Source organism: Pituophis catenifer, unplaced genomic scaffold, assembly GCF_029215685.1.
Source record: "Pituophis catenifer annectens isolate HBS135680 unplaced genomic scaffold, rPitCat1.0.hap2 SCAF_1, whole genome shotgun sequence".
Taxonomy (NCBI): domain Eukaryota; kingdom Metazoa; phylum Chordata; class Lepidosauria; order Squamata; family Colubridae; genus Pituophis; species Pituophis catenifer.
In genome coordinates, this window is record NW_027256881.1 from 240,962,928 (window position 1) to 240,981,079 (window position 18,152).

The 18,152-nt window shown below is 39.5% G+C and overlaps 1 protein-coding gene across 1 annotated transcript in view; it reads right to left on the reverse strand.

The window, feature by feature from the left end:
- LOC139327512 (NACHT, LRR and PYD domains-containing protein 12-like) overlaps positions 1-18,152 on the reverse strand; it is a 56,730-nt gene that overhangs the window by 21,067 nt on the left and 17,511 nt on the right. Inside the window, exons 6-11 of the mRNA XM_070957355.1 lie at positions 13,554-15,309; positions 12,130-12,246; positions 8,286-8,456; positions 2,590-2,760; positions 2,293-2,463; positions 267-437 (exon numbers count right to left, since the gene is read on the reverse strand). Coding sequence (XP_070813456.1) covers positions 267-437; positions 2,293-2,463; positions 2,590-2,760; positions 8,286-8,456; positions 12,130-12,246; positions 13,554-15,309 — 2,557 coding nt within the window. The remainder of the gene's footprint in view (positions 1-266; positions 438-2,292; positions 2,464-2,589; positions 2,761-8,285; positions 8,457-12,129; positions 12,247-13,553; positions 15,310-18,152) is intronic.

An 18,152-nucleotide genomic window follows, 5' to 3' on the forward strand; every position in this document is an offset into this window, starting at 1 on the left:
TGGGCTGGGGCGATGGCTGGCATGCCAGCAGAAAGGGTTCTGTGTGCCACCTGTGGCACACGTGCCATAGGTTCGCCATCACAGCTCTAGTCCCTTCGCTTTTTCCTCCATTGTTTGTTCCTTACTGTGTTTAGTATTATAGGAACTGAAGAGACTATGGTTATATATGGCAATTGAACTGCCCATCCCTGGATATATTTTCAGAAGAGAAACAGTCAAGAGAAAGTAACAACATCAAACTAAAAAAATAAACAATGATCACTTACCATAGTTTTTCTATTTTACAGTCTGGGTGTTGAAGCCCCGCACACAGCAACTCCACCATTTCGACTTTTGAACCCTCAATCCACAACCATAACTTTCTCAATCTCTGGTTTTTCCTGAGTACTTCTGCAAGATGCCGGCTGCAATATTCATCCAAGTATTTTCCAAAAAGCCTGCATGTTTGAATCCCCAAAAAATACTATTATTTCTTGGAAAACAAGCATAAACTATACTCTTGAAGGAACTGAAGAGAATATGGAGAATATAATTATTTGCTGATAACGGAACTGCCTCTCCCATCTTAATAATTAATTTCAAATATTTATTTCAGATCCATCTGGACCCTTACTCTGCATATAACTTCCCAAAGTCAATGTTCTCATTACTTTTTGCTGTTTATTCCAAAATAAGAGATAAGATTTTTTTTATTGCTTACATTTACATAAAACTTCTTTCGTTTAGGACTGAAGAACAATCACTTAGTGTAATGAAATTTACTATTCTGAAGGTTTCTAATACAAAGTAGATAACAAACAATTTCCAGAAGTGATTAAGAAATTAGTTTGTGAACCCTGTGCCCTTGGATAAAGGTAGCAATCGCTTAGCACCCAGACCCTGAAGTTCACCAGAGACTAGAGTGCTTGGGGGCAATGCTAAGTCCCCTCCTTGTCCAGAGAGGAATGCTAATTTTGCCACTGCTTCCCCAGAAGTCTGGTAAGTCCAAATTATTCAGTGCCAATACCTCACAAGCCAATATTAATATTAAAGCAGATTCCCAAAATCTTAAGTATAAGAAAGTTTCAAAGATAGCAATAAGCAATAGCACTTAGACTTATAAACCACTTCACAGTGCTTTACAGCCCCCTCTAAGCGGTTTACAGAGTCAGTATATTGCCCCCAACAATCCTGGTCTTCATTTTACCGACTTTGGAAGGACGGAAGGCTGAGAAAACCTTGAGCTTGGTAAAATTCAAACTGCCAAATTGCAGACAGCCAACTATCAGCAGAAGTAGCCCGCAGTATTGCATTCTAACCACTGCACCACCATGGCTCTTCTACAGATCTTTACTGTATTAAAGGAAGCTAGTAAACAATTGAAGAAAAAGTCCAGGAAGTGTTAACAAGGTGATATTATCCACTCAAATAATGAAGAAAGAATGAACAAAGGCTATAGATCTATACCTCTATAAAGTCTACGTGCAGATTTTTTTTTATCAGAGTAATTGCTGTCATATCTACAAATTGCTTAATGAAGATGTCAGGCTTGTCCTAGCTTGGATCCTTAAGAAAGAAAGACCCTTGATTCCATTTGGAAAAAATTATATTCTTTTACTAAAGCCAAATAGCTACAGTGTAAGCAAAGCTGGAGCTGACTATTCCTGCATAAATCCTGATTTTTCCCTTTCTCCCAGACCCCCCCCCCCCGCTTGACTATTCATAAATCTTCCCTAGTATTCAAATTAAGTGTTTATGTAACAGTGTTATGGGTTGGTGCCTCTTTGGTAGACTTCCGCATTCCATTTTCACACTTGGATCTGCCAGTCTCTCCCACCAGTTTGTTTCGGAATGGCACCTCTGGTTCCTGTCATCTTGTCAATCCCCTTCCCTGCATTCCCATTCTCCCTCCTCTCTGCATATATGGCAGAATGCCAGCGTAGCAAAGTAGGCTGAAGTGATTACGATGGCAAACCTGGCAGAAGATTTATAAATTACTGAGTTTTTTTCTCAGTAATAAGGAACAGATCTCAGAAAAAAGTAGCCCTTCAGGCAGATTCTCAGCACTTAACAGCTAAGAAAGTATCTTTGCAGTCAGAAAAAAGAGAGCTCTCAAATATCCTAGTAAATCTAGGAGGGCATCTTAATGCCTTTGTGACTATGATCCTGGATAGAATTCTATCTCAGAAAACACAAGGAAGTGAAGATAATGTGGTTATACATCAGAACTGTAACTGCCTTTCCTTAGATACTTTTCCAGAACTCAAGAGAAAGTTACGTACATCAAACTAAAAAAGAAACATGATTGCTCACCCGAACTCTTCTACTTTACAGGCAGAATGTTGGAGCCCTTCACATAGCATTCTGAATGGTTGATCTTTTGGATACTTTAGCACCAACCATAATGCTCTTATTGTCTGGCTTCTCCTGAATACTTCTGCAACATGCCTGCTGCAGAATTCAGTCACAAATTCTCCACTAAACCTATAAAAAAGATTCAAAACAATTAAAATTATTTCTTAAGAAACAAGCATGGGCTACATTGTTGTAGAAACTGAAGAGAATATGGTTATGTATGGCAACTGAACTGCCTCTCCCTGGATCACTTACCATAGTTTTTCTACTTTACAGTCTGGGTGTTGAAGCCCCTTACACAGTGTCTCCACTGTTCCGTCATCTATATCGTAGAGATACAACTTCAAGTTTTTTAATTTCTGGTTTCTCCTGAATACGTCTGCAAGTTCCCTGCTGCAGTATTTGGTCATGGCTCCTCCACTAAGCCTGCAGATATGAATCCCAAAAGTTACAATTATTTCTTGGAAAAGAAACATAAACGTTCAGTTCTTCAAGGAACTGAAGAGAATATGGATGTTTACTGATAATGGAATTGCCTCTCCGAGGATACATTTCCAAAACATAAGCAGGTACTTTTACTTTTGGAACAATGACAAACATTGATGAGATCAGTATCAGTACTAATATTTTGAGTTTTATGGAGAATTTTCTTAAGACGATCTAAATCTAACGGTATACATTTAATGAAGGAATGAGTGGAATAACTCTTTTTAAATATTATTATTGTAAATCCTTTATTTATTGATATTATATTTTTTATCCATTGTGTGATTCCCACCTTTTTTTTTTGTGGGTGTAGCTATTTATTCTGGTTTTGGCTTTGATGTTTCAAATAGAGAAATTATTGATCTTCACAGGTTTCGCGCTGCCCGCCCCCCCTCCACATACATCAAGAGTCTATAGGTGTTTATTCTACCCCCAAAAAAACAGATCCGCAGAAAGCACCTTCATTGCACAGATTCAGATCCGGAGCTCAGCACAGGAAAAAGCACTGGGTAACTGAGTCCAATGGGCACACATGAAGTCCAGGAAAACTGTTCACAAGTTGAAAGAGTCAGGATATGCGGCACAAGCACACAAGGCACAGAACTGGGTAGGTTGCTCCAGCACTGCTCAAGTCCTCAGAGCAGGATTAAAAGGCAATACTGGTGCAGTCCTTCGTGAGAGGTGACTTTGCCTTCTTGTGTGTAGTCTAGCTGACTGGCATTGTGCCTGTTTCCACTCTGCTCTACTTGTCCTTGGATCGGGAGGAGGTGTGGACTCCAACTCCTCTTCACTGCTAACTGGTTGTAGCTGCTCCCAGTCCTCATCTGGAGACTGGCCAGGAGACAATCCTGGCCAACTTGCTGCAGCTGTGCCTTGCCTCACTTAGCCTCAGCCTGTTGCTCGCCCAATTGACCCAATTGAGGCTGTTCCACCAAAGTAGCACTTTCTGAGCCCCCAAACACTTAGCTCCATGCTTTCCTCTGCCGACTCAAACTCACCCTCCTCCTCCAAACTCACGCCAGCAGGGCATCTGGAGGCAGATCCATGACAAGTTTGAAACTATTATATAACAGCTATGTTTGGTCCCCATTAAATCTGGGGAGAAGAGCCAAGCCAGTACATGAGCATGACATCAGTTCTAGAGCTCCTAATCATAACAAACAACTCTCTGTAAAATGGGGAACTCCTTCAATATCCAAGAATAAACAAAAGGAGAAATATATTAGAATCATTTAAACAAAACATGCAGCCTTTGTAGAATCATAAGGCTGGAAAGGATTTTCTGGGTCTTCTAGTTTAACCCCTGCCCAAGGCAGGAGACATCATTGCATCCTGGACAATAGCTGCTCAATCTGTTCTTGAAGACCTCCAGGGATGAAATACAACAACTCAGGAAGGCAAGCTGTTCCATTGATTGTTTTTTTCTGCCAGGAAATTTCTCTTTAGTTCCAGATTGATCTCTTGTTAATGAGCTTCTAAGCAGTGCTTCTTGTCCTGCCCTCAGATGATTTGGATACACTCTTTTCTTTGATAGCCCCTCAAGTACTAGAAGACAGCTATCACATCACCCCTCATTCATTTCTTCAATAGGCTATGCATACTTAGTTTCATTAACTGTTAATATAGAACTAGGAGTAGGAGTAGGAGTAGGAATCTTCTTTATTGGCCAAGTGTGATTAGACACACAAGGAATTTGTTTCAGGTATTTAAGCTCTCCGTGTACATACCGGTAAGTTGCAGATCATAAATAATAATATATAATCTTATATCATATCATAAGGTACAAGCAAGTAATAAAACATAAGATACTAGTAGGATAGTAGGAAAGTTGAGAAAGATGAGAAGGATGAAAAAAATGAGAAGGCTGAGAAGATGAGAAGGATAATAGCAAGACAGCCCTACTACAAAATATCTTTAGGCATAAGAGAGTGCCAAAGGAATTAGGCATTTAGCAGAGTGATGGCATTTTAGGAGAAGCTCTCCTATTCTACCACTTCTTACAATATTAGACAGTATCAACAGTAGAGACCTTCAGGTTTCAGACTTCTATAATCTCCCAAGACTTGAAATGGACACCTACTATCAGAATCATCATTAAAAAGACACAATAAAAAATTCTTCCTCCATCAACTCAGAAAGCTCAGATTGCCCAAGGAGCTACTGATACATTTCTATAGAGGATTATTATCTATCATATAATCATATAGATTAGGCCCTAGAGCCTTTTTAGTTTTGTTTCTCTTCTCTGCACCCGTTATAGGGAGCAGTATCACACTGCTGAATCATACTTAAGTGATGATCTATTAGAAGGATGGTCCGCCAAGATCCCCCTTATTTATTTATTTAGCGTATGGCACGTGTTAGCCAGGGATCACTGAGGTGGCTGGCTGCCTCTGTGAAATGAATTTTTTCAGGCAATGTTATCTTTACCCCCTGAATGCTGGTAGGCAATCAGGGGAGGCTCCTTTCTTGTCCCTCTGCAGTTTATTCATTCATGGGAATCGAGCCACCGAGCTATTGACCTCAGCGGTGTGCAGGCTCAGCACCATGTGAGCCACCGCGGCCCCATCCTTCTCATCATCACTACTGTTGAGCCAAATACAGCCTATTCCAGTGATGGAAAAGCTTTTTGGCGTTGCGTGCCAAAAGTCAGAGCGTGCTCGCGCGTGCCAGCACCCATAATACAATACACACCCCATTTGCATATGTGCACATGACCCTCCCCCCACACATGCACCCCACACTGTGCATGCGCCCTCCCATGCATGTGGCTCCACTTTTTCCAAGGGGGCTGGCGTGCCTCTTACCAGAGGACAACCAGATACCGAACTGTTCCCTGGTGAGAGAGCCGTTCCCCGGCCGGTGGCAGCACTCTCAGCCCCACCATGTGCCAGCTGGGGAAGCTCCGAACATGCAGTCTTGCCTGGGCTCCTCCCCACTGGGTGCTGGGCTTCCCGGAAAGCCCCCTGCAGCAACGTGAGGACTGCTGCCCCCAAGAGCAATGAGGTGGTGGCTGCAAGGATGGACGAGCCAAAGCTTCCCTGTCTCCCCGCATGAGCAGGCTTCTGGCATGGACCCAGGCCTGGGCGGTAGGATTGAAGCCCCAGAACACCAATCCTTTCCGCTGCCACACGATCGCCGCCGGCGCTTCTCACGCTACCACTTCTCACTCAGGCAGGAGCAGCCGGCAGCAGGCTTCAATCCTTCCCCCAGAGGCCTGAAATGCAATGCACTTTTTTGACCTCTGCACGCCACATTTTTGGATTTGGAGAGGAAAGGGTTTTCGGGCGGCAGTATTGCAATCCTCTCCCCGAATCAAAAAAGTGCATTGCATTTCAGGCGGCGGATCTGGCCAGGAGGAAAGAGAAGGTGAATCTGCAGAGGAGGGGGAGGAAGACACGTGGTTCTTCAATGTGCACTGGAGAACCATGAAGGAAAGCATTTTCGGGCAGCAGCGCCCGATCCCCTCCCCGAATCCACCTGAAAAGGCTTTCCTCCTTGGTTCTCCAGTACACATTGCAGAGCAGTGCACCCTCCTCCTCCTTCTCTGCAGACTCACTTTCTCCTTCCTCCTGGGCCAGAAGCAGAAGCCAACCAACCTCCACCTAGGTCATCTGAAAAAGGGGCAGGCAGGGTGGCTAGGCACCTTGCCTTACACCCCCTGCACAGTGCCTGAAACTCTGGTGCTCTTGTTTTGCCTGTGTACGCCCAGTTTTTGGATTTGGAGAAGAAAGGGTTTTTGGGCGGCAGTGCTGAGATACCCTTCCCGAATCTAAAAAGTGCACTGCATTTCAGGCGGCAGATTTGGCCAGGAGGAAAGAGAAAGTGAGTCTGCGGAGAAGGAGGAGAAGGGCACGTGGCCAGCCGCGTACTCTGTTTTTGGATTTGCTGGAAAATGCTTTCCTCTGTGGTTCTCCGGTGCACATTGCAGAACTGCGTGCCTTCCTACTCTTTCTCCACAGATGGCCAGATCCGCCACCTGAAATGCAGTACACTTTTTTGATTCGGGGAGGAGATCCCAGTGCTGCAGTCCAAAAACCCTTTCCCCTCCAAATCCAAAAATTGGTGCCTCCTCCTCCTCCTCCTCCTGCCAGCCTCACCATAAATCTCGGGGTTTGCCTTACGGGGGGGTGGGGGGAGAAAAAGACCAGGGTGGGGGGATCCTTTTTGCAGAGACAGCGGCAGCTCCTCCTCCTCCCTCTGCCAGCCTCACTGTAAATCTCGAGGTTTGCCTTACAGGGGGGGAAAGGCCCTGGGGTGGGGAAATGTCTGTGGTGCCAGTGACTGCAGCTGCACTCTGGAGAAGCCCCGTTGGAGATGGTCAGGCAATTTCCAGCATGGTCTGCACTGGCAGGGCGCAGGGCTTGCTTACATAACTTCACCGGCAAAAAGGCAGTGGCGGAAGGCCATTTGTGCCAGAAAAGAGGCAGTGGCACCAGCAAACTTATGTGGGCAAGCCCCTCATCCCAGCTCTGTGGGTCTGCAGAGCTGAGCATTTGGCATCCTGCTTCTCTTGCGCTGGTCACCACCTTGCACACAGCTGATCGGCACTCCAACTGGGCTTTTCCAGAGTGTGGCTGCAGTCACTGACACCACAGACGTCCCTCCACCAGGACCTTTCTCCCCCCCGCCCCCTGTAAGACAAACCCTGAGATTTACAGTGGTGGGGGGAGGAGGAGGAGCTGCAAAGAGGATTTGCCCCCAACCAGGACCTTTCTCCCCCCCCCCACAAAGGCAAACTCTGAGATTTACAGCAAAGCTGGCCGCTGCCACCTCTGCAAAGAGCATTCCCCCCTCTCTCCCCCCCCCCCATAAGGCAAACCTCAAGCAGAGACAGCAGTGCAAGCAAAGAGGCAGCACTGGTTTGCCAGCACAAACGGCCTCCAATGTGGATCCCAGGAAGCGGCTGTCAATGGCATGGCCGGTGCGCATATGTGGTAAGAGAAGCTGCTCAGTGGACATGCATGTGCCGGGAAATAAACTTCTGGTTTCCGGTGCACACATGCGCATCAGCCACCTAGTCTTCTGGTTACTGGTGAGCATGCGTGTGGGATGGTCAGCTCGCCAGCTGATCTTCTGGTTTCTGGCACAGCCGCATGTGTGAAGTCCTGCTGATCGCCAGTAACCACCATGTGCGCCAGTAACCAGAAGACTAGCTGGCCGGTGTGCATGTGTACGCCAGAAACCTGGAGGGAGGAATGGGCACCACTGTGTGTGCCAGGCAACATGGCTCCACATGCCACCTGTGGTACGCGTGCCATAGGTTCGCCATTACGGGCCTATTCAATAGAAGCGCATTTGGTTTCCCAGCCTAAGTGCAGGACCTAAGTTTTCTCACCACTGAACTGCATCCCGTTCAATAGGGCCCAAAGCTCAATTCTGTCAAGATCCTTCCGAATATTCAGTCTGTCTTCAAATTCCCTCCAGCTTTGTGTCAAACTGAAAAATAAATACTGATCACTCACTCCAGTGTTTCTACTTTACAGTATGGATCTTCAAGGGCCTCACACAGGAAGTCCACTGAGCTCAGATTTGTGTCTTCTAAGATTAAATTTAACTCCTCCAACTTCCGGTTTGTTTTAAAGATTTCAGTAAGTTGCCTGCTGCAGGACCGTGTAAAGTGCAAATTTTCCAACCTGAAAGTGCAGTAAATATTCAGAAGCATTAGAATAATACTTTCTGCTTTGGTTTACATTTTATTTATTTTTATCAGGTATTTATTATAATTTTCAAAGAAGGATGGAAAGAAAAAGAGTACTGTTACAAAGTTAGATATATGAAAATAGATGAATAGATAATAATTACAGACACTCAATAAAAATTATAGATATGGGAACTAACAAATCTAAAATATCATATGTCTAGATAATAAATAAAACATTAAAAGTATCCTATAAATAGTGTGTAGATTATATAACAAAGTAAAAAATAAACTTTGAAACATAAATGTTGGATTTGGCACCATTTCATGTGTGTCATTGTCATCTAAACTGTACTCCAAACAGAATAGATTTCTAAATCCAATATCCTTTTAAAATATGAAGTGAACTTAGATGTTGAACTACACTCCCACAATTTAGTTAGTCATGGGTCAAAAGAGACGATCACCATCTTTTTCAAAAAAGAATATATAAAATTCTTGTAGCTTCTAACATATTCAATCTTAGTATTCGTCAATAAATATATTGAAGCAATATGTGGTTTAGTAGCCTTTGGCAACCAACAAGACAGCAGGCAGGATGCCTTCCACAATCCTGTGACAAGCAAGTTCAGACAGAATTTTGAAAAAATGTTTTTGTCCAATATGATACAAGGGCAATTATCAAGATAGCCACAAGCTTGGCACAAGTCGAGATGGGGAATCCTCACAAGTAAGAGATGCAAGGAGAAAAGATAAGAGACCTGGTGATAGGAAGCTTGAGAGACAACATTCTTTAAATGTTGTAAACATTTAAAATGTTGTTCTCAGAATATGCTCTCAGGGAGTGAGGCCAATAAGTCAACCATACTGATATTCCACCCAATATGCAACTGTGGCAGTTTTCTTCTTAGCATTGGCTTCTCTGCAGGTTGCCTTTGTTCTTACCAAATTTCTCAGATCTACCAGGTTCTGCTCTATTTGAGGCTGTCACTGGTGAAGTCAAGGCATCCTAGGGGCTTACTGGAACTGACTCAACCAGGGTGTACTCATTGACTCTGCAACTAAAATTATCAAAGCCAAGACTATTGTCTCTAGAGCCTTTAACTCTACCTCTTCCCCAGCCTCCTCATCAGATAACATGATCAGCAGATCTATAGGAACTTTGAAGTCAAGCATGGTAGCTTAAAGAGTCAGATGCCCATGGTCACAAGCTAGTTTAGACCATCCAGTCCATTAGTTACACTCAGAATTGTCAAAGGACCAAGGGGGGAAGAAGAGTCAACCAAAAGGGCAATACATGAGGGGAAAGTGGGAGGAGGGAATGACAGCTTGATGAAGAACAGTGAAGCTCTGAGTGTTTGTGCCAGCACTCAAGGTCATACAGCCTGAGAAAGAATTGGGTTTAACCCAGGGGTGGGTTCTACTGACCTTCGCTAACGGTTCGCAACATGAGCGCTCAATCAAAATGAATGTGCTACCAAGAATGTTATTTTTATTCCAAGTGATACCGATAAAATTGGGGAAGATTTTTTTTAAAGATTTTAACAAACTTATAGTGAATTACATTTGGCAGGTGAAGAAAGCAAGGATCAAAATAAAACATTTACAAGACACGAGGGAGAGAGGAGGATTAGCACTCCCAGACTGGGGAACATATTACAAAGCAACTTCATTGATATGGATTAAAGATTGGATGGAACTAAAAAACAAAAGAATATTGTCATTAGAGGGGTATGATCTACAAAGAGGATGGCATGCTTTCTTGTGGGAAGGAAAAAGTAGACAGCATGGATATTTTCAAAGACATTTGATCAGGGAAGCATTGCTACAGACATGGCAGGGCATAAAAAAGAACTATTATGATAAAATTCCGGAATGGCTATCCACTATGGAGGCACAAATCTACCAAATGCTCTAGATATTGGTAAAATGAAAACTTACAAAGATCTGTTGAATAATCAAGGGGAATTAAGAACAAGACAGAAATTGAAAGAATTGGGTACATTGATTGGTGGCCCTATATGCAAATAAAATCTAGATACAGGACAGATTTGGCACAATTTGGATTTCGAAAGGGAACATACGAATTAGATAAAATTCTTCATGGAACAGAAGATAAATTGATAAAAAAACCTATAATTATATATTAAGATACAAATTGGAAGAAGTAGTAGTTAAAGAAAATATGATAATTTGGGCAAAAATTTTTAGATACAATATTGAATTAGATAAATGGGAGAAATTATGGAATATAAATGACAAACTAACAATGTCTGTACCCTATAAAGAAAATATGTATAAAATGTTTTATAGGTGGCATCTCCCACCCGCCAGATTGGCAAAGATGTTTCCAAATGCCTCCCTACTGTGTTGGAAATGTAAACATCAAAAAGGAATTTATTATCACATGTAGTGGTCCTGCCAGAAGGCAAAACAATTTTGGCAAACAATTAAAACACAAATAGAAGAAATTATAAATCAACAAATACAAATGAGGCCAGAAACTTTTTTACTGGCAATAATTAATGGGCCATATAAAAAAGAAATAAGATACTTAATTATTCACATAATGACAGCAGCACAAATAGTTTTCGCCCAAAATTGGAAAAACAATGACATGCCATCAGAAGATAAGATTATGGAATGTGCAGAAATGGATAAGATCACAAAGGAGATACAAGAAAAAGATGAAACAGAATACTACTTAGTCTGGGAGAAATGGCATAAATGGTTGGAGGAGAAAGGGGGAAAAGGGGGGGGGCAAAAGAAAACTAAACAATGGTTAAATTAGGTGGAGAAATATGGAAACAAATGGGAAGATATAAATTGTGGAAAGGAAACTAGGTACCTGTTTATGTTAAATGTAAATAAAATATTTAGATTAAGAGAATATATATATATATATATGATATACTAGAAATATATGTATAAAAGATAGATTAAGATAAGAAAGAGAAAATGTATAAATATAGATTACTAATGCAAGGATGTTGAAAAGAAGATGATGTAAATATCAGTTTTTGTTTGTTTTTTGTTTGTTTGTTTATTTTCAATAAAAAGTATCTTTTTAAAAAATTTAAAAAATCTTACATCAGTCTATGTGAAGGGATAAGTGCATAAACCTGGTGCAAGCTAATATCCTGATTTTCATTCCTATTCCAGTAACAAGGTGGGAACACTATGCTGGGGAGAAGACAAATGATTGGAGTATGGTTGAAGTTAGGCCAGCTATAGCTCCAAATACACAATACTCTTTAGGCCATGTGTTACAATGTATGAAAAATGAAGCTGTTCCATTTCAGCAACTCTAGCTCTCATGCTTCTTATAGAAGGACAATATCCTAATTCTGTGGCGTGAAAAAAATTGCCAACCTGAAAGATTCTGAAAAATATGCTACAGAGGACAAAAGAATCCTTAAGTGAATCAGTCAAGGGGCAGTGGTGGAAACACGGGTAAATTTGAATGGGTTACAAGACAATTCTAGTCCTGATTACATCATGTGGAGGCAACAATATTTGTAATTTTGGGGAACTCCACATGACCTAACCTATGCCTTGGATGGGATTGCCTTGGCTAGTGATCATCTTGAATTATAAATCTGGGTACTAAAGTATGTATTGGTTTTTCTATCAATAACTTCTGTGTTAAAATGCAAGCAGTTTCTTACCTCAGGATTCTTAGGTTTCTCAGCTTTGTCAGTGATTTAAAGAAATGTTCCATATATCCTTCATCCAATATAAATGGCTTCCAGTCCATTTGTAAATTAACGAGATGTGAATGTACTCTTGTTGCAGAATTGGATAAGTAGTAGTACAAAAAGACCATATTGTAAATGAAATGATTATGGAGCTCTATATGCAGGAATTAAGCAATTAAGACTAAGATGACATCCAAGACACAAAAAAACGAATAAGATGGGAGAAATTTTAAGGAGTCCTAAGTACCAGGACATAGATGTGAGAAGCAGTTTGCACATGTTATACACCCATGCATGCATGCATACCATACATATTCCTCTTCATACATATTCCTCTTCATTCACATCCAAATAATTATTGCCTATAATTATAAACAAGTGGGACTGTCGAGATTGCTGCCTGAGCTTCATTTAATTTTAGGAAAATGTCTCTGCTCCAATTGGCTATTAGGAACTGTGGCAAGAATGCCTTCTCCTCTCTGGTGGCTGGTTATTGCCTCTTATGCAATAACCTTGGGCAGTGCTCTTTGGGCATTGGAGGGTTACTGTACAAAATCACTGAAAAGACTGGACATTTATTTTAAGAACAGGTCACTAGTGGAAGAGTTAAAGGGGGAACTGCCTTTTTTAACAAGATGAAATTGACAAGAGTGTTATCTTCTACTGGAGGTGACAGGAAAAATGGAAAAACTGATGTTTTCTTTTTCCTTTTATTAGTCCAATATGTCAATCACAAAGGCTAATGATTGGATGAGGGCTAGTAGAAAAGAGCCTGGTGGCGCAGCAGACTAATAGCCTGTTATTATCATTCAGCTGCCTGCAATTACTGCTAGTTCGAATCTCCCCAGGCTCAAGGTTGACTCAGCCTTCCATCCTTTCTAAGGTAGGTAAATTGAGGACCCAGTTTGTGGGGGCAATAAGCTGAGTTTGTATAAATATACAAAAGTATGAAGGCTATTGCTTAACGCATTGTAAGCCGCCCTGAGTCTCCGGAGAAGGGCGGCATATAAATCAAATTTTTTTTAAAAAAAGGTCTAACTAGGTGTTGTCCACCCACAGGTCATTGATCCATGATTGTTTCCTTCGCATTGTTATAATTTTATCAATCTTCTGAGTCAGGGTTCAACAAGTAAACAGACAGATTATCAGCCAGAAAAGCAAGCAGGGAATCAGTCCACTTGGTACCATTTGGTAGAGAGCATAATATATTGTTTTAAAAGGCTATATAATGATTGAGACATCCCTAATCTAACTGCTAAAAGTTATTTATACATATTCTAACAAAGCATTTTTAACCCATATTTATATTTTAGAGAGTAGGTCTGAGAACAGCAGTGAGATTATTATAATCTGAATTACACACCCAAATGTTATAAACTTTCAAAAATACTTACTCATTTTTTGGAAGAAATAATTCATTATCTGCCTGATATCGAGATGTAGGGCTTTGAACATAGAGATACTCCAAATTCTGACAATGTTGTAAACAATAGGCCAGGATAATCAATTCCATATCTGAGTCGCAGTGATAATTTATTTCAGTGATAGCACACAGCGCATTTCTTACAAAATTCTCATCTTGTGTCTCATATAAATAACTAAGTATTTCTTTTTCCAAATAGAAATGAATTCTTCTATGAAAGGAGTTGTATAAATACAGCACATGATTATCTTGTGTGATCCAATTTAGATCGATCTTATAAATTTTTCTGTTAATGTTATTTTTTACCCAGTCTAGTAATAACTCTTTATTCGTACAAGAAATTTTCCACTTAAAGTCTTTTGTCAACTCTCTCATTCTCTTTTCTTCATTTAGAAAACCAAAAAGGAAGCGAAATCCTACTGCAAAAACAGACTCAAAATATATACTATGTCTATGTAAAAGTGTTGGCAAATTTCTATTTGGGTTTTGAGATTGCCACTTTTTTCTATCTTCTAGAACATAAAGCAAAGCAGCCAAAAACTCCTGGAAGCTTAAGTGAAAGAAACTGAAGGTTTGAATACAGTTAATATCCTGTTTGAAGATGTTCTGATTCAGAAAGAGGGGAAAGAAGTCATCCTGATCCAAACCGTTCTTCTTGACTTCTTCTTCCCTAAACAGTATTTGCTGTTTCCAGATGCCTTCTGCAGCCAAAGAGCAGAAGCCTTTCAACTTTCTTTGGACATCCTGTTCACTTTCTTTGTGGTGAAACTTTAACAAGCTGGATAGATACAGCATATAGATTGCAGTAAGAGTGCATGGCAACTTCTGAAGATCTATACCTCTCTCCATCTCTTGTTTCATCACTGTGCAGATGATCCAGCTCACAAGGGGAATGACACACATCGTGAAAAGTGTATCATTTTGTTTCACAAAGCTGAGAACTTGAGTTGCTTGGTCTTTATTTTTAAAAAAATTGCTGAAATATTTTTCCCTTTCCTCTCTAGAAAACCCCAATATCTGAAAAAAATGTGGATGTTCTAAACATTGACGGAGTGTCTGCAAAGCAATAGGTCTTGTTGTGATTATAAGAGAGGATTCAGGAAGAAGCTTTTTTTGAAATAAATTTTTCAAAATAATTCTAATTGGTTCCTTCTGCCAGGGATCAAAGCAATGGGAATCTTCGGGCTGATCAAAAGAATACCTTAATTCATCAAATCCATCAATTATGAATAGAAGCTTCTTTTCATTCTTCAGTATGAATTGAATGGCTTTTTCTGAATAATTGCTGGGACATTGTTTTGAAATTATCTCTGCAATGCTACTCTTTTCTGACTCTGTATGGAGATTCATCTCTCTACAATAAATATAAAAAACATAATAAAATTTGTCCTGGTAAAGTTTTTGAGAAGCCCAATCCAACATAATTTTTTTGGCCATAGTAGTTTTTCCAATTCCTGCAGCTCCTTGCAACACAACAGTTTGTGGAATTGCTCCATGTTTAGGGTTAAATAATCTTTTAATGCTGGTTGAAGACTCAGCTCTCTTGCTGATGATTTCAGTATGTGCTGTTCCTGTTGCCAAAATTTCACATTCTCTTTCCTTTTGAGAGTGTTGAAAATTTACGATGATTAGCTCTGAGAATCTCTTATTTAGGTCCACATATTCATCAAGAATAGAATTAGGATCTTCAATTGTTTGAAATTTTTTTATAACATTGTTTCTGAAATCTAAAGCAAGGAAAAAATATCAAATTAGAAGTTATAAAATTAAAGCCTGCAAAAGACACTCAGTTAGGCGTTTTTGTTGCTGTATCTTCTCCTTGAAGCCACCTGCATCCACCCTCTAGTTTAATGTATTCAGAGGAATTGTAGGATACTCTATTAATTAATCAAAATAGGAATTGATTTCAATAGGCAAATGTTTGTTAATAAAATACATAAAATTATTTATTAACTTCTTTTTCCACATAATATTTCTCAGATAATTGCACTCAACACTAGTAGGTTATATAAAGATGTTTCTTTGGACATTGATAGATGGAGATTCTTTTTTTTAAAAAAAAATTATTTTATTTTATTAAAGATAAAAACATACATACATACATACATACATACATACATACATACATACAATATACAACATAGACAAACAATATACAACATAGACAAACTATACATTAAAATCAAGTCTTACAACTTGAACCTTAAGAAAAAAGAAAGTTACTTCGGTATTTTATATTTCTATATATATATCTACATCCTTCATTATATAATGATATTTTAAGATTATTTCTTAATTTTTGTTTCCTTAGTTGGTATTCCCTTCCTGTCCTTTTGATTGTTTCTTATTTCGTTTTCCTTTTCTCTAGCCAATCGTACCATCGTTGCCAAACTAGATAGTACTCAGTGTCTTCCTTTTCCTGTATTTCTTTGGTAATCCTGTCCATCTCCGCACATTCCATTACTTTTTGTATTATTTTATCCTCTAATGGCTTATCTTCCAATTTCCACATTTGCGTGAACGTGATTCTTGCCGCTGTCAGAATATGGATTATCAAATATTGTATTTCTTTTTCATAGTGATTCATTAGTATTCCTAATAAGTATGTTTCTGGTCTTAATGGCACTCTCTGGGTGGTAATTTCTTCCAGCTGTTTTTGAATCATTTTCCAAATTTTTTTTGCCTTTTGGCATGACCACCACATGTGGTAGTACATCCCTTTATGTGATCTACATTTCCAACAGTCCTGTGTGTTGTTAGGGAACATCTTTGCCAAACATACAGGGGGGAGATGCCACCTGTAGAACATTTTGTATGTATTTTCCTTGTAGGGTACAGACATTGTCAGTTTGGTATTTACTTTCCACATTTTTTCCCATTTATCGATTTCAATATTGTATCCGAAATTTTTCACCCACATAATCATATTCTCTTTCACCACTTCTTCCTCTAGTTTGTATTTTAGTAAATAATTATAAATTTTGGTTATTAATTTATCATCTGATCCCAATAGAATTTTGTCCAATTCATTCTGTTCTTTTTGGATTCCAAATTTTTTCATATCCATTTAATGTCTTGATTTTATTTGTAAATACGGCCACCAATCAATGTCTGTACCCTGTTCTTTCAGTTCCTCTCTTGTCTTCAGTTCTCCTTCATTATTCAGCAGTTCATTGTATGTTCTCATCTTTTTTCTTTTTTTTATTGAAAAAGTTTTACAATTACATTTTCTTCCCAATTTCCCCCCCAACCCTCCCTGACCTCCCTAACCCTCCCTAGCCCCCCCAGCCCACCCCTCCCCCCGGATTTCCACAGAATATAATCCAGATCAAAATCCCCTTTTTATAAAACTTGAACCCCTCCACCCCCTGTATATTTTTCACATCTTCACAAAATTCAAATATTCTATCTCTATATAATACTTTCAGTTAAAAGCTATCTGATATTTCCAAGTTTGATATTTATTCTGCACATAATCTATCCAATTTTTCCACTCCCATGCATAAGTCTCTTGTGAGCGATCTTTTAAATATGCTGAAATCTTCGCCATCTCTGCAAAGCTGGCCATCTTCAGAGTCCATTCATCAATAGTAGGCATAGCTTCATTTTTCCAATATTGACCTATCAGTAATCTTGCTGCTGTTATCATATACAATATCAACTTTGTTTCACCCAATGTAAAACCCTTAACTATACCCAATAAAAACAATTGTGGAGAAAACTGAATTTTTTTCTTCAAAACATTCTGCATAACCCACCAAATTTTTATCCAAAAAGCCTTCACTTTCTTACAAGTCCACCACACATGATAATATGTAGCATCTAGGCAATCACATCTCCAGCATTTTGGCTGAACATTAGGGTACATGCACGACAATTTCTTAGGATCTAAATGCCATCTATAAAACATTTTATAAAAATTTTCCCTCAAATTCTGCGACTGTGTAAATTTAACATTCTGAACCCATATTTTTTCCCATGTTTCTAACATCACTGGTTCTGCAAAATTTTGTGCCCACTTTATCATGCAATCTTTAACCAATTCAGTTTCTGAGTCCCTTTCTAACAAAACATTATAAACCCTTTTAATATGCATTGGACCTTTCTCTTTTATATGTCTAACCAATTCTTCCTCATGCATCATTATACCAGTTTTTTGGTCCTCTTTCCATCTCAATTGAAGTTGATTATACTGTAACCAAGTTAAATTAATCCCTTCTTCCAACAGCGTTTCTAAAGTCTTCAGTTGCCATCTGCCTGCATCTGCAAAAAGAACTTCTTTATATAAACCCCCCCCGAGTGACATTATATTTGTATTCCACATGATATGACCAAGATCCAGCCATAACGGTATTTTGTAATCCCATTTGAGTCGGTGCTTCTTCCAAACTCTCATCAAAGAGTCTCTGAGTATGTGGCTTTTAAATACTTTATCCACTTTGTTCTCATAAAATAAGTAAGCATGCCAACCAAATTCAAGATCAAAACTTTCTATATTCAATATTCCAGTCTTTTTCCTTCCAAACCAGTCGCTTGCTTGCGTCAAAGCTGCTGCTTCATAATATAATTG